Here is a 24863-nt window from a genome sequence, read left to right as displayed (position 1 = left end):
TAAGGTCATTAAGATTAAGATGGAGCCTGAATATTCAAGAACTTGTATGAGCAGGATTTTAACTTGGATACTGGATTTAACAGAGCTAAAGATAAGCCAATATGCCGTTTTTTTTTTAATGTCACTGCCTAAGGACAGCATGTATAATGTGAAACAGAAGCGGTCCCAGAACAGATTTATCTGGAACACTATAAATTAACCTTAGTGTGTAAGGAAGACTCCCCATTTACATGGACATCAGATATGGTTCTAACCACTGCAGTGCATCATCTTTAATTCCTACGGCATGCTCAACTCTGTAATAAAATGTTACAGTAATATCGAATGCTGCACGGAGGTCTAGCAGGACAGGCACAGAGGAGAGTCCACTCTCAGTCATGTTTGTTGCTTGGATAGAGAAAAAAAAAAAAAGTAATGAACCCTATACATAAAGTAACATCTGAGGGATGGTTATTTATTTTAAATGGTTAAAATGATATGAATCAAAAATTTCTTTTCAGACTCTCTCAGCCTAGCTACAGTGTTGAAAAGAAACCTGGGGTTATTTTCTTCCTCCTCAGAGGCCTCATGACATTATGGCCCACAGAGGGTTTTCCATTTCAATGAGCCTCTGTCTATAGCTGGGGGCTCATTTATAAACCTTTTAGTTTTAAAGTTGTGCTCCATTGATAGTTACTTTGAAGCAAAGTTTAGTCTGTTTAGTCCATTTAAAATCAAACTCATTTGTGCATGTGTGAACATTTGATCACACTCTGGTGTGGATCCGACCAATCTAAACTTTAAAAGGTGTACATTTCAAGTTTGAGCTAAAAACTTCCCATAGCAACATACAATTTGCATTCTCATTGTAGCAAAGTACTATGGATGTGCAAAGGTCTGCAGGGGCTTACAACTAGCTGTGAAATGAATGGAAATTCTCTGTTCTCCAATAGTCCAGGATTACAGCACCTTCTTCAGATGTTTACTTTTGTTGCTTCTGCCCCAGACACATCTGGCCAATGAACTGAACGCGACGCATTTTGCTGCGCTTGAAGTATACTTTGATTATTCTCTGTATGAAAACAACCCAAACCACGAGAGTTTACAAACTCATTTACTGATTTGAACTAAATGAACTATAGGTGTGAAAACACCCTTAGTCGTGTTTATTTGGGTTTTTCCACTGGGGATGGATTTTTGTTTTCAGTGGGGCTATGCAACTAAAACTTGAGCAGTAGCTTTTGTACTCACTTATCAATGCTTTGTTTGGCCTCCTCAATTGCTTTTTTGATGTCAGCTGTGATGTTGAAGTGTAGTTTCTGAGGTGTGGGCAAAGGCACCGTGGGAGACTCTATGATCTCTAGTTTCTTGCTGTTTCCAAAAAGGAGAAAAAAACAAAACAAATGACAAACAGGGAATGCTACTGAGGGGCAGAAAAAAGCCAGCACAGGTAAAACAATCTCTTATGTCAATGGACATTTCTATCAAGAGACTTTTTGCAAGTGTGTTGAAAGCTTAAGGAGAAAAAAAAAAGAAAAAAGTATGAAGTCACAGATGGGCTTTCCACCCACAGGAAGCATTCTAGTGTGTTTTGGGTGGCAGTCAGAGGCACAGGCCCTGGCAGGCTCTTTAAGTTGGCTATTGGCACATTGAATGTCACCTCTCTGGTGGGAAAGCTGGAGTTAGTGCTGTCTCTAGATTGGGCAACTCCAGATTGAAACCACAGTAACTGGACTTTTACTTTCATAGCGCTTTGTTACCCTGAGCACTCAAAGCCTCAAGCATCTCCAAAGACACTTTTTTTTATAATGTCAAGAAAGCCAGCATTGAAAGAGATCCCATCCCCAAGAACACTTTTTTTAAACCCTTTGTTAAACATTAAAGATAAAAACCTGAGTATTAATCCACATTAGTATAAATAGCTCTAACAGGTTAGACCACCATTTTTATAGTAACAGATCCCTAGGGCTTAATGTCTAGGCTACAAAACCAAACCCAGTCATAGTCCAAGAGCAGTGATCTAGAAGGGAGCTGCCAGAACAGGAGTGGCTGGTAGAAGAGCTTCCGGAAAGTGGCATTCAAAACTGGGCAAGCCTTCTTGGATTGAGGTTCTGGTTCCACAAATTGACAACGCCTAAGCTTTTTGTCTAAAATTTGTGCACACAATCAAATTCCAATAGTTGTACATGGATAATTTGACATGCAGACTGAAGTAGCTGGTGAATCCATCCTTTGGCATGGGTTTCATAGATTGTTGCTTCCCTGCACTTCTGGGCCAGAAAACAGACTGTTGTCTGTCCTTATGTGCCAAAAGACAGTTCAGAGTAGCCAGCATTGTCGAAGTTGTTAGGTGGGGTGCTAGAGAGTACACCACCAAGCAACTTTGTCCTATGGGGAGACTTCAATAATAATGTGGGCAATGACAGCAAGACCTGGAGGGGTGTGATTAGAGGAATGGCCTGCCTGATCTGAATCTGACCACACTCAGATTAAGATCAGTCTGTCCATAACATGTTCAAACATAAGGGTCTTCATGAGAAAATGTGGCACCAAGACATCGCAGGGTGATGAAAGGTGGCGGATTGGACAGATGCTGGCAGACGTGTAAAAATAACGCAATTGTTTGGTAGTGGCTATGGTGGAGCTTTCACAGATTCAGTAAAATTAGCAAGTGATGGAGGCCAGCAGGTGGATGGGGGAAAGGGGAGGCGGAGGTGGCGAGACCCAAAGCAGCCGCCAATCCGACTGTCTGGTGAGATGAGCTTCAGGTAAGAAGTTATGACCTGCAGTCTATCTGGGTCAGATATAAACCAAGTTTAGGTGGAGTTTATTTTCGTTCTGTTAACTTTTTACAGTCAGTTACAATAACTGGTACTGTGTACTAGCTAGCATGACGGACTTTCTATAGAGTTGGGTGGGTGCTATTATGTTACTGGTGAACTTTATTTTATTCATATGGTTAGTTAGTAGAGTTGCCTACCAACCCGTAAAAAACAGAATCCTCTGGTATTCAGAGTTAATATTACACGTTTCGTATTGAGCTGAAAATAAACGCGATTTGTCCCGTACTTCAGCTACAATAAAAAGAAAAAAAAAAAGACAAAAAGCTGGAGTTATTCTGTGTCTTTACGCTGTCAGCTGCCTCTTCTCTCATCCCCCCCCCCTGTTGCTACTTCAATCACAAAACTGATCAATGATCAGCTGATCGGCGTTTCTGCCGCAAGTCCCGTCTCTCTTGCTTGTTTATCTCCTGCTTTGCGCCAGAAAGAGGAAACTAGCTGAGGTCGTGTTCAACAGCAGAAGCGCCTTTAAACTTGATCAGCTGTTGTTAGAATTTATTTAATATTACTTTCTAGTATCAGCTGAGGTTTGCTGGAGCTACAGCTGTAAAAAGTGCTGGTCATGATATCGGTTTGGTTATCTGGTGAGAGGGAAACATGAAGATGAAACCAGGAGAGGTCCTTACTGAATCATCAGAGCTGAACAGGTGATGGAGAAACAGGTTTACCTTTTAGGTGACATGAATGGGTTGAAGGGAAGCTATGAACTGATTCTGAGAGACAACTTACACCTTTTCTATGTAGCTGACAGCTGGTAACTGTGCAGGGGCGGGTCTAGCAAAGTTTTGCCAGGGGGCCAGGTAGGGCATTAACAGGGAAAGGGGGGCACAAAGAAATACTTTTCTTTCTTATTCTCATTTAAAATTTCTAGCTTTTAACAAATAATTATCTGAATCTTACAACCAATGTTTTCATCTGATGTCAAATTTATAGAAATCCATTATTGTACATAGTAAGTTCTTTTCAGGGTCCCAACATAATTTCTTCAGAAGAAATTACTGTACATGATGCCAGTATTTTCCCCACATTTTCTAGATACTGTACTAGTACTTTGTGTAAAATGCCTTCAAAAAGTCAGTTTAGTTTTATTCTTTCTCACCTGTCTTTCTGTCTCCTTTCACTTTTAAAAGGTTGCCATGTTAGAAAAAATATTTTGCCCTGCCATGCCGTTTATTGATGTGGTAAATAAATAGTTTATGAAAATATCGCTAAATCTGTCATTTATTATTTTTAATATTCAGTAATAGTCATGTCTTACTTCTAGTCTTCTCTGTCTTAATTTCAGGTTTCCACCATATGTTGTAGATAGTTCAGGAAGTTAACTCAACCAAGCAGTCTTTGGGTTTCGGCTAAGTACTGTTTAGAATACCAGAATAGGGAGGATGGTGTAGGTTTAAGTTTATTAGATTGATACATATGTACCAACAAGACAGTGTACATCACTGTCACAACGACGTTTGTTTTCATTCAAAGGCTTTATGGTTTTTCCTATAATACCTGGTGGGCCGGTCTCTAGTCAAAATACCCGGGCTGATTTTTTGTCCCAGTCCAGCCCTGTCTGTGGCTGTATGGTCTGGACACTCGGGCTGAGCGGTCAACTAAGCATCACCTTGTGGTGAGTTGATGAGGTGGTGGGGAGGATGCTGAACAGGGTTGGCATGCCTAAATGTGTAAAGGTCCACTGGGATGATCTGGGAGAAGCCCCCCTGGTCCAGGAGATCTTTAATTCCTACCTCCAGTAATAATAATAATAATAATAATAATAATACATTTTATTTAAATAGCGCCTTTCAAAGCACCCAAGGACACTGTACAACAGATAAAAACTGGAAATATACACAATGGTAAAAATAGAAGATAAAAGTTAAAAAATTTAAGTTACAGAAATTTAAGAATAGGCAATTTTAAACAGATGAGTTTTGAGGGTGGACTTAAAAAGAGAGAATGAACTAATATTTCTGAGGTCCGGGGGTAGGGAATTCCAAAGTCGAGGGGCAGAGCAGCTAAAGGCCCTCCCTCCCATTGTGATCAGACGAGCAGAGGGAACAGAGAGAGAAAGAGAAGATGAAGATCTGAGGCAGCGGGATGGGAGCTTCATCTGTAATAAGTCAGAGAGGTATGGTGGAGAGAGAGAATGAATAGCCTTGAATGTATACAGAATTATTTTAAAATGGATGCGAAATTTGACCGGGAGCCAGTGAAGTTGCTTCAGGATTGGGGAGATGTGGTGGGTAGAAGAAGTCCTAGTAATAATACGGGCAGCAGAGTTCTGGACACGTTGGAGCTTGTTGATAGATTTTTGTGTAAGGCCAAATAATGAGTTGCAGTAGTCAATTCTAGAGATAACAAGATTATGGATGAGAATGGCAGTGGCGTGAGGTGTGAGGAAGGGGCGGAGGCGATTAATGTTACGGAGTTGGAAATATGCTGCACGTGTAATATTATTGATATGTGAGTTAAAGGATAATGTGCTATCGAGAATGACACCCAAGCTTTTCACAGAGGGAGAGATAGGGACCAGCGAGTTATTGATGGTGAGAGAGAAATTGTTAATTCTGGATAGCAGTCGTTTAGTGCCAACCAGAAGAAGTTCCGATTTATTGCTGTTGAGTTTAAGAGAGTTGGAGGAGAACCAAGAATTAAGTTCAGCTAGACAGAGGATGAGGGAGGGTGGAGGAAGAGTAGAGTCAGGTTTGGTAGAGAGATAGAGCTGGGTGTCATCGGCGTAGCAGTGGAACTGAATATTATATTTACGAAAAATATGTCCGAGTGGAAGAAGGTAGATGATGAAAAGAAGGGGCCCGAGGACAGATCCCTGGGGCACCCCAGTGGATAAAGGAGAAAGCTGAGAAGTGAAGGATTTTAATTGAATGAACTGAGTGCGGTCAGATAGGTATGATTTAAACCAGGCTAGTGGAGTGTGAGAGAGACCAATAGAAGCTAATCTGCTAAGGAGAATGGGATGAGAGATGGTGTCAAAAGCTGCACTCAGATCAAGAAGGATAAGGATGGAGAAGAGACCAGAATCAGCTGCTATAAGAAGGTCGTTTGTTATTTTTATCAGAGCAGTTTCAGTGCTATGTAGAGGACGAAAGCCAGACTGGAACTGTTCGTAAAGGTTATTATCAGTTAGGTGAAGATGGACTTGTGAAGCAACTATTTTTTCAAGGATTTTTGAGAGAAATGGTAGATTGGAGATAGGACGAAAATTATTAAAGTTGTTGGGATCTAGACCAGTTTTTTTCAGAATTGGGGTAATAGCAGCAACTTTGAAGGAAGCAGGAACAGTTCCAGTGGTGAGTGAAGAGTGAATAATAGCAGATATGAGGGGAAGGAGAAGGAGTAAGCAGGCTTTGACGAGGACAGTGGGGATAGGATCGAGCTGGCAGGTAGAAGGCTTTGATTTATGGATGAGATCAGCAATATCAGCTAAGGATGGAAGTTGAAAAACAGAGAGGAAGTGAGAAGGGGGAGAAGTTAGGACAGAGAAGCTACATTGAGCATTAGGGTCCAGGTCTAAGTGTATTTTATGAATTTTATCAATAAAGAATAGCATTAGAGCATCACAGAAGTTAGATGAATAGAGATGAGCAGGGAGAGAATCAGGTGGCCTGTTAAACGAGTTGAATAGTGAGAAAAGGGTCTTGGTAGAGTTCTCACTTGAGCAGACAATAGCAGAGTAATAAGCAGATTTGGTTTGACTAATACATTCCTGGTAAAACAGAACGTGGTTATTAAACATATCCTTATGAATAGTAAGGCCAGTTTTCTTATAGAGACGTTCAAGCTGTCGGCCTTTAGCTTTCAGTAGCCGGAGTTCAGGGGTGTACCAGGGTGCAGAGCGAGAAAAAAGTACAGTTCTGGTTTTTTGTGGAGCCAGGGAATTTAAAATACTACTAAGGCTATGATTATAAAAAAGTACCAGGTCCTCTTGAATAGCTAAGTTGTTAGAAGACAAGCAGCTAGAAAAAGCAGAGGAAAGGATATCAAGATTTATATTCTTGATATTCCGGAAAGAGATAATACGGGGATTGTTAATTACAGAGAGGGTCATTTGAACATTAAAGGAGAGAAGTAGATGGTCCGAAATTAGCTGTTCGTCAGCTGTACAGATGGAGGGGGTAAGTCCAGAACAGCAGACTAGGTCCAAAGTGTGGCCCTTAATGTGGGTAGGGAAGTTTATGTATTGTTTAAGGCTGAAGCTATCAAGGCAGGATAGAAGGTCCTTGGTAAGAGGATGGTCGCAGTTATCCACGTGAACGTTAAAGTCACCCAGCAATATTATATTAGGGGAGACAGTAGCTAGATTGGTCAGCAGATCGCCAAAGTCACTGATAAAAACAGAATTAAATTTTGGGGGGCGGTAGATGACAGCTATTACAGTTGGGGTAGGTCCTGAAAGTTGACAAACAACAGATTCAAAGGAACTGTACGTAGGGGCGGACAGCGGCGAGACTTTCCAGTTCTCGCGATAGATTATCGCGAGGCCACCACCACGGCCGGACTCGCGAGGTTGGCAGGTGTAAACAAACCCCGGGGGGGTGGAGTCGTTGAGTTGCGAAAAGTCATTGGGCTGTTGCCATGTCTCAGTCAAGCAGAAAAAGTCAAACTTACGGTCTGTTAGGAGATCCTGGATGAGATGTCCTTTGTTCGTAAGCGAACGGATATTAAGCAGGCCGAAGTTGACAGAAATACTGTCGGACTGGATGAGAGTGTTAGCCGACCTAGGCAGACCAGTCATAACATTGCGGTCAATAGACCTGCAGGGGTTCCGTTGAGAGCGACCAGAGGTGGACCAGAAGGACTGAATTGGTTTGGAATTATCCTGATGGAAATACCGACGGGAGCCTCGATGTACGTACTTTCGACGAGGGAGGAAGGCAATGTCCGTGTGGAAATGAAGAGCAGCCAACGGCGGAGAAGCTAAAGAGAAGCGGAGGCAGAGGAGCTCATCAGCTGTATATTGATGAAGTCCAGTGCCGAGTCGGTAGATCGATGACATAAGGATCCAGACCCACACTGAGAGTACATAGATCCTGAAAGGCCACATCATGGACAGGAACAGCCGGGTAGGGACACCGGTGGGCCTTAGAAACAGGAGTAGGACAAAAGTCCAGAAGTCCAGAGTCCAGTAGCATTAACGTTAGCGATAGTGGTGAGTGGTGGCCGGTGAGTAGCGGCAGCCAGTCGCGCCAGCGTTCACTCAACCGGAAAAGCTTACGTAGAACTCATCTCAATATCCTGTTCAGGAGTGAGCTGTTCATGGGACTTTTGCCGGCTCTGTAATGATGTGGATGTTGCACCACTACATTGTGGTGAAGTTAGCTGAGGGTAAAAGGGAAGCTGTTGATTAAGTTGTTGATCAAGCTACGTCCCCATGCTCACTTATGGTCAATGAATTGGCGGAAAGAATGAGTTTGCCTTTACAAGCAGTGGAAATGAGCTTTCTCTGAAAGTTCTCTCCTTAGGCTGTTGCCTCCATGTCCAAGCCCCAAGCACAAGGATCAGTCTATCCTTGTGTCTTATAAATTTAATGGAAAAGAAATACACTTGTCTGTGTTAGGGTAAGAATAATGTATTTTTAGAAGTCACCTTGCCTCATATTTGAGCTTTTGTTAACAGACCAAACAACAAAACTAAACTATAGAACACTGCATTTTAAATGTATACTTACATGGATGCTGAAACATAATCAGTCAAGGTCATACCAATTGTACCATCTGCACAACTATGCGAGACGTTGTTACCAAATGCCCCATCTTCTCCAATAATGAACTGAAACAAAGAAGGCAAAACAGCCATTAGCATTACATTTCAAGCTGGATTAGTCTATATCTTTCAGTAATTAAGACATTGTGCTTCAGTTTTAGTTTTGCTCTGTAGATCTTTAGACTGTCTGCAAATTGTGACGCAAGAATACATTTTAATTCAATATATCATATACAGTGGGGCAAAAAAGTATTTAGTCAGCCACCGATTGTGCAAGTTCCCCCACTAAAAATGATGACAGAGGTCAGTAATTTGCACCAGAGGTACACTTCAACTGTGAGAGACAGAATGTGAAAAAAAATCCATGAATTCACATGGTAGGATTTGTAAAGAATTTATTCGTAAATTAGGGTGGAAAATAAGTATTTGGTCACCTCAAACATGGAAAATCTCTGGCTCTCACAGACCTGTAACGTCTTCTGTAAGAAGCTTTTCTGTCCCCCACTCGTTACCTGTATGAATGGCACCTGTTTGAACTCATCATCTGTATAAAAGACACCTGTCCACAGCCTCAAACAGTCCGACTCCAAACTCCGCCATGGCCAAGACCAAAGAGCTTTCGAAGGACACCAGGAAAAGTATTGTAGACCTGCACCAGACTGGGAAGAGTGAATCTACAATAGGCAAGCAGCTTGGTGTGAAAAAAATCAACTGTGGGAGCAATCATAAGAAAATGGAAGACATACAAGACCACTGATAATCTCCCTCGATCTGGGGCTCCACCCAAGATCTCATCAAGCAAAGATCACAGAACCACACGGGGGGGGGGGGGACCTGGTGAATGACCTGCAGAGAGCTGGGACCAAAGTAACAAAGGTCACCATCAGTAACACACTACAACGGCAGGGAATCAAATCCCGCAGTGCCAGACGTGTTCCGCTGCTGAAGCCAGTGCATGTCCAGGCCCGTCTGAAGTTTGCCAGAGAGCACATGGATGATACAGCAGAGGATTGGGAGAATGTCATGTGGTTAGACGAAACCAAAGTAGAACTTTTTGGTATAAACTCAACTCGTCGTGTTTGGAGGAAGAAGAATACTGAGTTGCATCCCAAGAACACCATACCTACTGTGAAGCATGGGGGTGGAAACATCATGCTATGGAGCTGTTTTTCTGCCAAGGGGACAGGACGACTGATCCGTGTTAAGGACAGAATGAATGGGGCCATGTATCGTGAGATTTTGAGCCAAAACCTCCTTCCATCAGTGAGAACTTTGAAGATGAAACGAGGCTGGGTCTTCCAACATGACAATGATCCAAAACACACCGCCCGGGCAACAAAGGAGTGGCTCCGTAAGAAGCATTTGAAAGTCCTGGAGTGGCCTAGCCAGTCTCCAGACCTCAACCCCATAGAAAATCTGTGGCGGGAGTTGAAAGTCCGTGTTGCTCGGCGACAGCCCCAAAACATCACTGCTCTCGAGAAGATCTGCATGGAGGAATGGGCCAAAATACCAGCTACTGTGTGTGCAAACCTGGTAAAGACCTATAGTAAACGTTTGACCTCTGTTATTGCCAACAAAGGTTATGTTACAAAGTATTGAGTTGCATTTTTGTTATTTTTTTCACATTCTGTCTCTCACAGTTGAAGTGTACCTCTGGTGCAAATTACTGACCTCTGTCATCATTTTAGGTGGGAGAACTTGCACAATCGGTGGCTGACTAAATACTTTTTTGCCCCACTGTAAGGCCAAATCATAGCAGTTGCCCCAAGTTGCTTTATATTTTAATGTAAAGAACCTACAATAATCCAGAGAAAAGACTAACAATCACATGTTCCAATTGGGTCATATGGTACTTTAAAGTCTTAGTAAGATGAAGTGTTTATTCAGGACCTTGTATGTTGTGAAAGTATTTTAAATTAGATTGTGGATTTAACAGGGAGCCAATGAAGAGAAGCCAGTATAGGAGAAATCTGCTCAAAGAAGAAGAACTAATAATTACAGTAGTTCCACCTAGAAGTAATAAATGCAGGAATTAGTTTTTCTGCATCACTATGAGACAGGATATTTCTCATTTTATGCTTATGCAAATGGAGGAAAATCAGTTCTACATATTCGTTTAACATGCCCACCAAAGGACATATCCTGGTTTACAAGGTCTCCAAGATTCCTCACCAGTGTTGGTCAAGTTACTTGAAAAAAGTAATCAGTAACTAATTACTGATTACTTCCCCCCAAAAGTAATCCCGTTACTTTACTGATTACTTATTTTCAAAAGTAATTAATTACTTAGTTACTTTTTAAAAACACGATTTACAACCTGAAGAGGTGATAAAGCAATAGAGCTTTCAGCCCAATTCTACTTTTTCTGCATAATCCATCATACAAAATGTAATCAAATGGAAAAGTATCTTTTTTTAAACTTGTTTTATCAGTTTTAATCTTTTAACTTTATGCATCAAGCAAAAATTTAATTATATGCAACATTCTCTGACTTGAATAAATTAGTTTAACATTTAAACCTATTTTCTGCACATTCCAGCACATAAAATAAAATAGTTTTTGTGTTTACACTCACTCTTTCAAATAGATGCAAGTAAAACACAGCAGAAAATAAATAAAGTCAAAGACTCAGCGGTCCTTTTGCTCTATTTTCACCTGTAAAGCAGGAGTAGGGTAGGCGGAGGTTTCCTCTGGTGCAGGTGTGCTGCGGTCAGTTGAAGAATCCGCGAGTTTCTCTGTGAGTTTCCCATTACCCGTAAACGAAGCAGCATCTGGCTGTAGTTCAAAGACTTTTGTCTCGGCCTTGGTCTCATCTCAACTTTGTCTTGGTCTCGATACCCTCCAGTCTTGGTGTTGTCTTGGTTTAGGCGGTCTTGACTACAAGTCTATTAGATACTGTAGAATGTTTAGCTGATTTTAGAGTTTAGAAATGTGTTAAAATATAATGTAGAACTATTGTAGAGACACTGCCCTTAAAGTAATAAAGGCTGACTGTGTCGTGAACTTAGGAGTAGAGTGTAGGAGACCTCCCCCACTGAGTGGAAATTCCCCAGAGGGGTTTTATGACCTCTAGGGAGTTACCTACACCCACAGTGTTTTAACTGTCACGCACACACATCCACACGCACACTCACTCATGTGCACTCACACATACACACAGGTATGCGTACACAGTCACACACGAGCACTCACATAGACACGCGGGAACGTGCACATGTAGGCATTCATGTGCTCGTGCACATAGACACAGACAGCAAGGCTCTAGAGTGCGACCAATTTGGTCGCAAATGCGACCAAATTTCTCCATGGTGCGACTAATAAAAAATACTTGGTTGCACCGGTGCGACCAAGTAAAAAAAATACTTGGTCGCACCGGTGCAACCAAGTATTTTCTCGGAAAAAAAAGTTTCAGCAACCCTGAAAGTCTCCGTGTGTTCAACAACAGGCACACATTATGCCCATGTCGTGTTCTAAACCAATCAGAGATACTCAGAGGCGGGGACCTCTGTGATTGGCCGTGGTCCAGATATTCCTGCAGACCTACTTGTGTTTACGTTTGAAAGTGGGGGCAGATAGAGAAGGGTGAGTAGCCCAGGTCAGAAGTGTATGAAGTTGGTATTGAGAAAATATGAAAAGAACAATTGATAACTTTTTCGTTAAGTTAAGGCCTGATCAGTCCAAAATTCTGAGCCAGCGCTCTGACACGGAGCCATCAACCTCTCCGTTTTTGTCAAACACTGGTCCGGAGACGGCATCAGAAAATGAGCCACATACGATCGACTCCCAGCCGGAGTCCACTGAAAGTAAAAGTGAGAAAATGTATAGATTTTGAATCGAGTGGCTTGACCAGTTTCCCTGGCTAAGATACAGCCAAGCTGACAATATGATGCACTGCATTTATTGTCGCGAGTGTGGAAAGACCATGGCCGGCAACACAGCATTTGTCACTGGTGCTAATACGTTTCGAATTGAAACGCTGAAAAAGCATACAGCATCGAGAAGACACATTATATGCCGCGATAAATGCTCTGCCAAAATGTCCCCGCTCCCCACTGCCTTTCAGCGGCAGGCAGGAGTAAACAGGTCATCGGAGGAGGCCGAGATGATCATTAAGTTTAACATCGCCTACAATATTGCAAAAGAAGAAGTTCCGTTTACTAAGTTCAAGTCAGAAATAACTCTTCACAGGAAAAATGGCTTGGACATAAACCCCACATACAGCAATGATGTTGCGTGCGCCCAGTTTATAGGCGTAATCGCTGACACACTGAAAAAAAAGACGTCAGTGGAAATTGCGAACAGTACATACATGGCCTTCCTGATCGATGGAGACACAGACATCGCCACAAAAGAATGTGTCATTGTGTACGCTCGTATCTTGCAAAAAGGAAGACCAGCGAATATACTGATTGGACACATTGAGGTCCAGCATGCCCATGCCCAAGGTAAGCCATGTCATGTCACGTAGCCTATGTATATGATTAATAATATTACGTCGTGTTACTGAATTAACCATATCTAGCATGTTCTTATCATTGAAAATTAAACATAGCAATAATACATGAATATAGAAACTCAAACTGAAAAAGACTGCATTGTAAACTCTTGATCTGATAAGTAAATGGTATTTTTTTTTAATTTGTTTAGGAATTTATGCTGCCTCAAAGAAAGCATTTGCTGCTCTTGGGGACCAGTGCAGTAACTGGTTGGATAAAATCATTGCTATGGGGGCTGATGGAGCTGCTGTTAATTTGGGCAGCAAAGGGGGTGTCAAGTTAATCATTTTGAAAGGTTGTTAGTTAATCATTTACAAATCAAAAAAAACGTGAACATGTAAAACTGCGGTGTTAAGTAATGCAGTTTAAAAATTTGGGTCCGCCTAACTTTTGTGCTTGTACGCCTAAATTTTGTGCTGGTGCGCCTAAATTTTATTTTTAGGCGCACCAGTGCAACCATGGCAAAAAGTTAGTCTAGAGCCCTGGACAGAGTTTGCAGCACACCGTAGGGGGTTTTATGATGGGGTCACTTCTATAAATCTGGCTGTAACTAACAAAGGGGTGAAGATTTTGGAGAGGGACACCGGCCTCGTCTTCCCTTCTAGAAGATGCATGCTTAAATGAAGATGAATAAAGGTTTTGTGAAATGGCTACTGAGTTCCGGTGCCGTCTCTGGAAGTTTTGACGAATAAAAGAACCGGGGTAAAACTGATTTCTCAACAATACCTATTGCATGCTCTAGTCACTGTAATAATACATCATTGTCCACAGTACTGAATGCGGCACTTAGGACAATTACAACAACAAACCAACTAACCGTTCAACCTAGTTGCACCTAAGGTTTTAAAGTTAAAATTTATGATTTGTTAGAATATTCTTTGTACTCACTTCTGTGATTTTGTATCCAATTATATATACATTTTTAAAATACTTTATAAGTGATTCTAGAATTTTTTTTTAATTAATTAAATTTTATTTTATTTATTTATTTATTTTTTACACCTGTGATGGCCAAACCCATGGCCACACTCTAAAGTCGGTAACTTTTGTATTTTCATTCTTCATTTGAACATATTAATACATTTTAGTTTCCAATAACTTTATTGATTGGTTTGGATACATTTGTTCTATTTGTAAGCGCGCACATTTAGTTTACTTATGTATTCATACTACTTCATTTCTTTGCTTTCTGACTAACCTTTGTCTTTTTATTTCTTACCTGCCATCATCCCTGGGAGTTGCCGGACAAAAGATGGTAGCCAGGGTTTGAAACCATTAAATATGAAGGAAGATAATTGGACCACACCACCACTTCCTGCTGAAGGGGGAATGTGTGTTTTCTTTACTTTAAAAACAAAGTATTTGTATTTAATTAAATATTTGAGTTTAGGGTTTAATGGGGTTTTTTGATTTTCTTCTTTAGTGTTTAGTTTATTAACAAACTAGATTGTACTGCTGTTTGTGATTTATGATTGTGTTTTGTTTGTTACCCCTCATGTGTCACAATGGTCTGATCAGCCATTATATATACCCTTGTATGTCATTTCATGTTTAGGTCAATTATGTACGTTTGGGCAGTCATTTGGTTTGTTAAGGTTGCAGTCTTTGCCTGAGTTCAGTTTTGTTTCTTTGACCTCTTTTATGAGCTCAACATTTATTAGTCTTGTAAATATAATTTTTGGGGGTTAAATAAATGGAAACTATATTTTTCTAATAATTCCTGGGCTCCTCCTGTTCTTCAACTCGGTCCATCACATGTGGTGTCAGAAGTGGGATCCTTCAGTTGAGGAGACAGGATTTTTTTTTTTGCATTTTTCTGCCCTTTTTCCTCCCCTGACAAACTTTTTGAGCCATGCAGAATGCTGTGCGCCAAAAGAGAGGAAATAAAATGGAGGCCAGAGAGGCCTTGCAGCAGCCAGAGAGGGAGAAGGAGATGGAAGAAGGAATTTCAGTTGTGGCTGGAGACACTGAAGGAGAGGATACCAGGGAGCCAACTCTCCTTGATATTGCTGGGATTCTTCAGGCTTTCATGGGACAACAGGAAGTTCGAGATAAAAAGCAGAGAGAGGATGCTATACTGCAAGAACAGCGTTTTAAGAGTTTGCAACACCAGTTTCGGCTTTTGCAAATGGAAGTGCAGGCCAGAACCACCCCACTTCCAGAGCCCACATCAACTGATCCAGAGTCTGTTGAAACTCCAGCTGATTATCAGACACAAGCAACATCTCAGCATGAGGGTTCTGGCTCAGCCTCCATATTAACAGGTCAGTCTGTGCATATTCATCATCCTAAACTGGAGAAACTAGCTGTTGAAGATGATGTTGAACATTTTCTGACCACTTTTGAGAGAATTGCAGCTGCTTGTCGTTGGCCAGAGTCAGACTGGATTTTTCACCTCATTCCTCTTCTTACTGGTAAGGCTCGAAGTGCCTATGTTAATATGGATGTGGACGATTCACTGCAATATGACAAGGTAAAAGCTGCCATTTTGCAAAAATATGATATAAACCCAGAAACATACAGGCAAAGATTTCGTTGTCTTGAAGTTTTTGATGAGAGTCCCAAGGAACTGTATGCAAGACTGAAAGAACTTTATGAAAAATGGATTCAGCCGAAAAACAGAACTGTAAAAGAAGTTGGTGAAATTATTATCTTGGAGTAGTTTTTAAGAATGCTGTGTCCTGAGCTTCAGGTCTGGATTAAGGAGCATAATCCAAAGTCTGCTGCAGAGGCTGCCACCCTGGCTGATGTGTTTGTAGCTGCCCGAAGTAAGAGTCAGCCATGGAGCAACAGTGCATGGAAGGCTGCCAGAGATTCACGTCCGTCGCAACCCCCTCAGCATCCTCAGAGGTCAGCGACGGGTGTGGGTAAGCCCTTTACAAGGGAAAAGCAGCCCCTGAATACCTCGAAGCCAGGTAAAAGGCCACCAGTGTGCTACCTTTGTGGACAGGAAGGTCACACTAAGCCCATGTGTCCTAATAATCAAAGAAAATTATCTCAGATGTGTTTCGTGCCTCATCAGAATGTGGATATTAAATCTGAGAGAAAGCAGTCAAATAAAATCACCACAGTTAAGATTAATGGACAAGAAATTAATGCTTTAATAGATACTGGCAGCACACAGACTCTGGTACACAGGAAATATGTGTCAAACGATTACACATGCCCCTCTGAAACCATATCAGTTTGCTGTATACATGGTGATGAAAGACCATACCCTACTGCTGATCTGTTTATTGAAGTGCAGGGGACACCCTATCTGTTAAAGGTTGGTGTAGCTGATAATCTGCCCTATCCTGTAGTTCTTGGGGAGGATCTGCCAGTCATCTATGATTTGTTGAGAGAAGTGCAAGAGTGCAATGTTGCTATAACAAGGGCTCAAACTAAAAATCAGGATGAGCATTATGCAACCCTCAGTGCTTTACCCTTCTTTGAGGCTGAACTAGAGACAGATCCCGGGAAGTCTCGGAAGCCACGCAGTCAAAGAAGACGTGAAAAATTTCAACACACTGTTGGAAAGACATCAGTTCAGGCTGCTCCAGATATGCCTTTAGGTTTTTCAGTACCTACGAACATCAGACAAATGCAGCAGGTTGATCCAACTTTGTCTGCCATGTTGCTGAGGGCTAAGGAAAAGGACTCTGTTGAATCTGACACAAATAAAGAGCTGTACATTCTGCAAGATGGCATTTTATACCACCAGCACGGCCAGGTTAAACAGTTAGTGGTACCTAAAGTAGCCTGTGAAACAGTGCTTACTTTGGGGCACTCCATTCCCTGGGCTGGCCACCTGGGGAAGCATAAGACCACCGCTCGCATCAAGCGATACTTTTTCTGGCCTGGCTTGCGCTCAGATGTTGCTATGTTTTGCAGGAGTTGTCCTCAATGTCAGAAGACTTCAATTAGGGTCCCCACCAAAGCACCACTCCAACCTCTCCCAATCATCGGTATACCATTTCAGCGTCTTGGCATGGACGTAGTTGGTCCGGTAGAAAAAAGTAAATCTGGAAATCGCTTTATGCTAGTCATTACAGACTATGCTACGAGGTATCCTGAAGTCTTTCCATTAAAAACTGTTAAAGCAAAAACTGTAGCTTCCTCATTGATTCAACTGTTCTCAAGGGTTGGATTCCCACAGGAGATTTTAACTGACCAGGGCACTAATTTTATGTCCACACTGTTGAAAGAGGTCTATAAGCTGTTAGGCATCAGGAGTGTGCGGACAACCCCTTATCACCCACAGACAGATGGACTGACGGAGCGCTTCAACCAAACTCTCAAACAAATGCTCCGAAAGTTTGTCAATGATACAGGGTCTGATTGGGACCAGTGGCTGCCATACCTCCTTTTTGCCTACAGGGAAGTTCCTCAAGCTTCCACTGGCTTCTCCCCATTTGAGCTTCTTTATGGCCATGAGGTGAGAGGCCCATTGACCCTGCTAAAGGACTCATGGGAGGGAGAGCAAGGTAAAGAGGAATCAGTCAATGTTATTTCATATGTTATTCATATGAGAGAAAAGCTTCAGCAGATGAGTGAACTGGCTCAGAGCCATATGGCAGCTGCTCAGAGGCAACAAAAGACTTTGTTTGATAAAAAAAAAAGCTCGCCACAGGAGTTTTGTCCCTGGCCAGAAGGTTTTGGTAATGTTGCCAACTTCTGACAGCAAGTTGCTGGCAAAGTGGCAGGGACCCTTTGAAGTACAGAAGAAACTTGGACCTACTACCTACAAAGTTTCTACACCAGGTCTCCAGCGAGGGAGTAGAGTGCTCCATGTTAACCTTCTTAAGGAATGGATTCCACGCACTGAGAATAAAACAGAGGGTTTGCTTATTCACAGCGTGGATGAGGAGGAAGAAGTTAATGACTACTTGCCTTCAGTAACAGTCTCTGTCCTGGACCTGAGCCATCTCACCAGTGAGCAACAGTCTCAGGTAACGCCTCTGATTAATTCAGACATATTTCAAAAGTACCCAGGTCGCACGAGTCTGGTGGAGCATGACATTGTTTTAAAACCTGATGCAGCTGTGAAGCGTATGAGTTACAGGATACCGGAACACTTCCTGGTGGAGTTAAAGGAGGAGGTGGACCTCATGCTGTCTCTTGGAATCATCCAACCTTCAACAAGTGAGTGGTGCAACCCTGTTGTGTTGGCTCCGAAAAAGGATAGCACGATACGTTTCTGCATCGACTTCAGGTATCTCAATTCCATATCAAAATTTGACTCTTACCCAATGCCACGCATTGACGATCTCATTGAGCGTTTGGGGAAGGCAAAATATCTAACGACCATTGATCTCTCCAAGGGATACTGGCAAGTACCTCTCACTAAGCAGTCTCAAGAGTTGACAGCATTCCGTACTCCGTGGGGATTGTTCGAGTTCACAGTCTTGCCATTTGGTTTGCATGGGGCCCCAGCAACATTTCAAAGGCTAATGGATAAGGTACTCTGTGGGCTCTCAGCATTCACCTGTGCGTACCTTGATGATGTTGATGTTTTCAGTGGAACTTGGGAAGAGCATGTGGATCACCTAAGGATCGTGCTGGATCGGCTGTGTTCCGCAGGCCTTACCATCAATCCAGCAAAGTGTGCTCTTGCTAGGACTGAAGTCCAGTACCTCGGGTTTACTGTTGGAGGTGGGACAATTAAACCACAGGTTGACAAAATTAATGCAATTGCATCATGTCCTCTTCCACAAACCAGGAAACGGCTGCGATCCTTCCTCGGCATGGCTGCATTCTACAACAGATTCATTCCCAACTTCTCAGCTAGAGCAGCCCCACTGACGGACAGGATTGGCTCAAGATGTCCCAATAAGATTCGGTGGACAGCTGAAGCTGTTGCAGCTTTCAAAGACCTTCGCCAGTCCCTGAGTAAGGACCCCGTTCTGCACTCATCAGATTTCACAAAAGACTTTACATTGCAGACTGATGCTTCTGAAAAGGGTTTGGGAGCAGTGCTTCTGCAGGGACCACCAGAGGATCGACATCCTGTCGCCTACATCAGCCGTAAGCTGCTACCAAGGGAGAGCCGCTACGCAATGGTTGAGAAGGAAGCCTTGGCCATTAAATGGGCACTTGACTCTTTCAAATATTATTTGCTGGGAAGAGAATTCATCCTTCAAACTGACCACAAAGCCCTGCAGTGGCTGGAGAGAATGAAAGACACTAATGGGAGAATCACTAGGTGGTAATCTGGCTATGCAGCCATACTGGTTTAAGGTTCACTATATCCCTGGTAAAGACAACACCATTGCTGATTACCTCTCTCGCTGCCTGATGGAAGATCCAGAAGTGGGGGGGTGTGTGATGGCCAAACCCATGGCCACACTCTAAAGTCGGTAACTTTTGTATTTTCATTCTTCATTTGAACATATTAATACATTTTAGTTTCCAATAACTTTATTGATTGGTTTGGATACATTTGTTCTATTTGTAAGCGCGCACATTAAGTTTACTTATGTATTCATACTACTTCATTTCTTTGCTTTCTGACTAACCTTTGTCTTTTTATTTCTTACCTGCCATCATCCCTGGGAGTTGCCGGACAAAAGATGGTAGCCAGGGTTTGAAACCATTAAATATGAAGGAAGATAATTGGACCACACCACCACTTCCTGCTGAAGGGGGAATGTGTGTTTTCTTTACTTTAAAAACAAAGTATTTGTATTTAATTAAATATTTGAGTTTAGGGTTTAATGGGGTTTTTTGATTTTCTTCTTTAGTGTTTAGTTTATTAACAAACTAGATTGTACTGCTGTTTGTGATTTATGATTGTGTTTTGTTTGTTACCCCTCATGTGTCACAATGGTCTGATCAGCGATTATATATACACCCTTGTATGTCATTTCATGTTTAGGTCAATTATGTACGTTTGGGCAGTCATTTGGTTTGTTAAGGTTGCAGTCTTTGCCTGAGTTCAGTTTTGTTTCTTTGACCTCTTTTATGAGCTCAACATTTATTAGTCTTGTAAATATAATTTTTGGGGGTTAAATAAATGGAAACTATATTTTTCTAATAATTCCTGGGCTCCTCCTGTTCTTCAACTCGGTCCATCACAACACCAAACCATTTTTATACAAATGAAGTTTATCTACTATGATTCAAATCACCTGTACTGATTTATCAAACCAGCGGTTGGCACTGTTCCACTGGCTGCCTCCTCCATGCATCATCTGGAGGACATTACCTCTGGAGTACATGTCATCGGGCACTTGAGGCATGGCTTTATCCAGACATACTACACAGATGCTCCTCTGGATAGCTGACAGCGCTTCTTTGTTGGGCTTATCTGGACACAAATGCAACAGACAAAGCATACATGATACCCATTCATATTCAGTCAAATACTTATGCCTACTTACACGTTTAGAAGTTATTGCATAACTTGTATATTACCATTGATAATAATAATAAAAAAAATAATTCATTGTTGTTGACCAAATGTTGCAGTATATGCTAGTCAATAGAAACTGAATTAACCAGAGCTTTATTATGTTGTTCATATAGGGAAACGCCATTTTAATACAAGGGTCCTCTCAAATGCACTGTTACCTTGTCTCTGTCCCCCTGTCCCAGCACTTCTGCTTTTCAGGGGATTCTTGGTGTCTGTCACCCAGATTATCACCGCCATTTCCCCTGTGATAATGCTGACTTTACTTTTATTCACTAGTATTTAATACCGAGACAATTGAGTGACCAAAAGAATTATAACCATATGGAATAAACTTTTGATCCCTTTTCCTCTAAAACAGTCGTTTTGATTACAAGGACCAGGCCGCAAGGACCACTCGCATCTTCAAACGGACTTTGGGTGTGTCAAGATGGTGATAAAACTAGGATAAAATAAATAAAAGATTGAGTCAGTTGATTGTAAGGGGTCACTTAAATGCCATTTGTTTGCATTAACCATCAGATACTAAGCAGTCTGTGTGACAAGATAGTGTTACAATGCCAGTTTCATAAATGCATGCATCACTTTGGGGTTTTTTGCAGTGTGTGAAACTCAAGGTTCTATTTGCTGGGGAGGAGGAGGTTGATTTTCCTGCCTCTGTCCAATTTCCCCCACGTCTGCCAAATTACTTTTTAGTGTTCAAAGTAGGTTTAAAAACATCCCCTCTACTCTTTGCATTACACCTTGAAATCAATTGTAACAATACAAAAACAGTTGATGGAATAAATGATCTCAAATGTCTAAGGAGGAAAGCATAAGAGTGGGAATACTGTGCATATGACTAACACAACATACCGTTTAGTAGTAGCACAGTCCCATTAACAGCTGCATTTTGGCCAATTTATATAAACATTCCTACGCTCCGTTAAGTCCAGTTCTGCTCTGTTTCAATAAATTCCTAGTATTATTACAGAACGGCAATGTGTGAGGCTTGGCTGTAAACACTCAGAAAAACAGGACAGAGTTTACTGAGCTCAGTTTAGTGGAATCCACTGGTGCCCATTATACCCTTATTATGAAAACATCACCCTTCGTCAAATTAATGAACACTCCTAGTGGCAACTCTTATTCCACATGCTCTTTTCTACCTTTTATTTTTTAAATGAAAAAAATAAATAAAAAATAAAATAAAGCTATGCTATGAGATGAACAGGGTTTTTCCAGAGATTCAATAAAGCAGTTTGGTTTTCACTGACTACTTAATATAACTTTCTTACATGGAGAAATTCCAATTTTACCTGGCCTCTTATGATCAAGTATTACGTTGTTTAGTTTTAACATCAGTTTAGCGCTTGCATTACAGCATTTCCCAGTTAATCCCCCTTACATATACATTAGCTTCTTTACAACTGTACAAAAGCATAATTGTGCTCACCTTGGATCAATCTGTCATAGCATTTGCTCCAGGAGTCACGATTTAAGGAGGTGAGGATGCCAACAGGCTCTGTGCTGGTCTCCAGCGAAGAGCTGCATATTCTCTCCAGCTGAACACAAAGCTGGTGCACAGTCAAAGGAGTCCCATCACTATTGTAGACATCCACCATAAAGAACTGAAGCAAGGACACACACAAAAGCAAGGCTCCTTATTGGAAGGGAGTGTATGAGAGAGTGAACTTTCTCACCATAAGAGAATTAAATAACTGGTTGTAAAACATTCCTTCAGGAATTTGGATGTGCATCATCTGACAAAGATCCATTTAGCACAGAGTTTAATTTTTATTTACACTTATTACCAGTGTGAGCAAAGAAACCTTTTGCCATGATCACCATCCCATGCAGTCTGGGGCTTTTGCTAATCTGCAGCATCAGTGCCAGAAGGATCAAACTGATCCTCAAGGCTGGAAGCATCATTGGTCAGAAATGAGGTACAGACAAACTGCTCTACAGCATGGACATTACTCCCACTCAAGTCCACACTTCTGAGGCAGCAGAGCTCCTTCACCCTCTGATGGATTCAGCCTCGCTGCCATAAAGGATTATTCAGGAATTTTTTCCTATCGATTTCTGTAAAGCTGTATAATAACATTATTTATTAAAGCAATTTGAACTTCTCATCTACATGATGTCAGTCTGATGTTTTTGTTTTTAGCCCAACTTTATTTGTAATTTTGTGCTATAAGAACTGTTGTTAATACAAAAAAAATAAAATTAAATCTCCACTCGTTCATAGTATAATGCCCTTACCAGGAGCCTGTGGAAGTTTTTGTGCAAATGTGAACACTGGTGCACACTGTGGACTGATGTTCCTACCGCACACCCAAAGTCAGCTGTGAAAGGCTCCAGAATTGACTTCCCCCATAAAATGATTTATAATATAAATGAATTGGCAGAGTTCCTGAAAATCCTTGTCTCTAGTGCCTGTGATATACATATTACCGTTTATGTTGAGGGCTGAATCTCAACAATATTGGAGAAGTATGATTTGTGGATTGTGGAAGATGCAGTTGCAGTTAGCACAGTGAAAACTGTGCATTCTACACCTTTTAAACTGCTTGATAATTTGATCTTCACCTTCACTTTTTCTACTAAGATGCATTATAACACCATTCTTTGTAAATGGATGAATACAGTCCCAGAATGTCAGACAAGTGTGTGATGATGTGCTCCTCACCTGACTGTTATAAGCCAATGTAATGTATCTGGAAGGGTAAGAAGTCTTGCCATGGAACACAACAGAGTCCATCTCCAGGCCTGGAATACGGCATGATGATAGCAATTGGGAATACTGGTTCATACACAGGGGTTTTCCTCTCAGGTAATCAACTGGTATCGTCTCACTGTTAAACATGATGCCTGTGTCAACAATTTCTTACTGTTCATGTCTGAAGCTATGGCACTTTGATTAAAGTTAAACCTCAGCCACATAAGAAACAAGGACTTATTTTTATGTGTGGGAATAATACTAAACAGTAAAAATCAGTATCAGCCTTATAAGGGAAATGCCAACAATTTTATACTGCAATGACCTGAAACTTCCAGGATATGATCACATGATGTGTTTATGGTATACCTGGAACTCACAATTACTCATTTCCAGACAGACAGACAGACAGACAGACAGATACACAACCCTCAAAGCCATTTCAAATAACAAGTGCAAGTACAAGTACATTAGCATGGTGTATGTGTATTTGTTTTGTTTGCAAGTTTGCTTTCCACAGCTTTTGATATTTCACACCAACTTTGAGAAAACAAATTAAAATGTGATTAGGAATTAATAGCAAGGTAGCTAAGCTAAGAAAAGAAGAAGAAAAAAAAAGTTTTGACCATGTAATGTGCATTTCCCCACACAAGGAAAACAATGGACATTTCAAATGTTATCAGTCCTGGTTGGAGTTTGGAAACCCAAATGACTATACTGTAGTGATACAGTAAACCCAGATCCCGTTAGCACCATTCTCTTGACAGGAGGTAATCACAGAATATTGAATTTTAAATAATAACTGTCTATACCTGCCACTTTCTAAGCTTTTACATTTTTTTTTTTTTTACTTGAGCTGATAATACTCACTTGTCAATCATAGTCTTGAAGTCCAAAATAGCTCTTATCACTTTGGCAGCACACCTAGGCAGAGAACATGATTGTTTAGTTAAACATTTGCATGGCATTGACATAATACAACGTCCCTAATATAGCAATCAGAAACGGCCAAGATTCAGACCTTCAGAATCTATTGTCCCCCCCTTCACAATGCAGTATACAGTTATATAGTTCACCTTATTTGTCCCTGCTTATCCCTGAAGTCCATTCGGGGAAAGGAACCACTGATATTTGAATAAGCCACCACAGGCAGACGGTTGTCAAGATAGTCAGTCTGCACCATATAGTCTGCTAACTAAACACAGATAAGTGCAAGAATGTATTACAGTCCATCCAGAAAATTCAGGATTGTGTTTGTGCAACAATAAGTTAAATGTAGTTGATAACATCTGCACTTTTATTGAGAACTTGCTAATACTCAACTAGTGTATCTGTTGATCTATTTATGCTGCAATTTATGAAGATCTATATCACTGACATCAAGTCATAATTTATAATAATATAAAAAAAAAAAAAAGGGAGGGTTCTATAGTGAGTATTGTGAATTTTGAGAATACAACTTGAGGTACTTAAATGTATATAGCCAGGTTGACTAACAGACAGGAGACAGAGTGACTGTTATGTGAAGGCTGTGTGCAGGTAGGAAAAGGACCCAAAGTGCAGACAGTCAGAGACAAAGGGTGAACTTAAATACAGCTTTAATGTCAGTGCCATCACCAGTGTGTGAATGGGTGGATGACTGAATGTGTAAAGCGCTTTGAGGTCCTTGGAGACTAGTAAAGCACTATACAAATGCAGGCCATTTACCATTTAATGCTGAACTCCAAAAAGTAACAAAACTGAGACTC

General features: G+C 41.3%; 1 protein-coding gene across 5 annotated transcripts in view; it reads right to left on the bottom strand.

Moving 5' to 3' along the window:
- The window catches only part of LOC113025274 (carnitine O-acetyltransferase-like), a 36799-nt gene that overhangs the window by 4873 nt on the left and 7063 nt on the right, over positions 1-24863 (bottom strand). For all 5 annotated transcript variants that reach the window (XM_026172841.2, XM_026172840.2, XM_026172842.2 and 2 more), the window contains 7 exons: positions 24192-24310; positions 23986-24039; positions 23086-23251; positions 21850-22024; positions 20134-20312; positions 8494-8594; positions 1231-1350 (listed from right to left, as the gene is read on the bottom strand). In XM_026172841.2, the coding sequence (XP_026028626.1) occupies positions 1231-1350; positions 8494-8594; positions 20134-20312; positions 21850-22024; positions 23086-23251; positions 23986-24039; positions 24192-24310 (914 nt within the window). The remainder of the gene's footprint in view (positions 1-1230; positions 1351-8493; positions 8595-20133; positions 20313-21849; positions 22025-23085; positions 23252-23985; positions 24040-24191; positions 24311-24863) is intronic.

Source organism: Astatotilapia calliptera, chromosome 7 (assembly GCF_964374335.1).
Source record: "Astatotilapia calliptera chromosome 7, fAstCal68.1, whole genome shotgun sequence".
Classification (NCBI taxonomy): domain Eukaryota; kingdom Metazoa; phylum Chordata; class Actinopteri; order Cichliformes; family Cichlidae; genus Astatotilapia; species Astatotilapia calliptera.
This window is presented reverse-complemented; position numbering and strand designations above follow the sequence as displayed.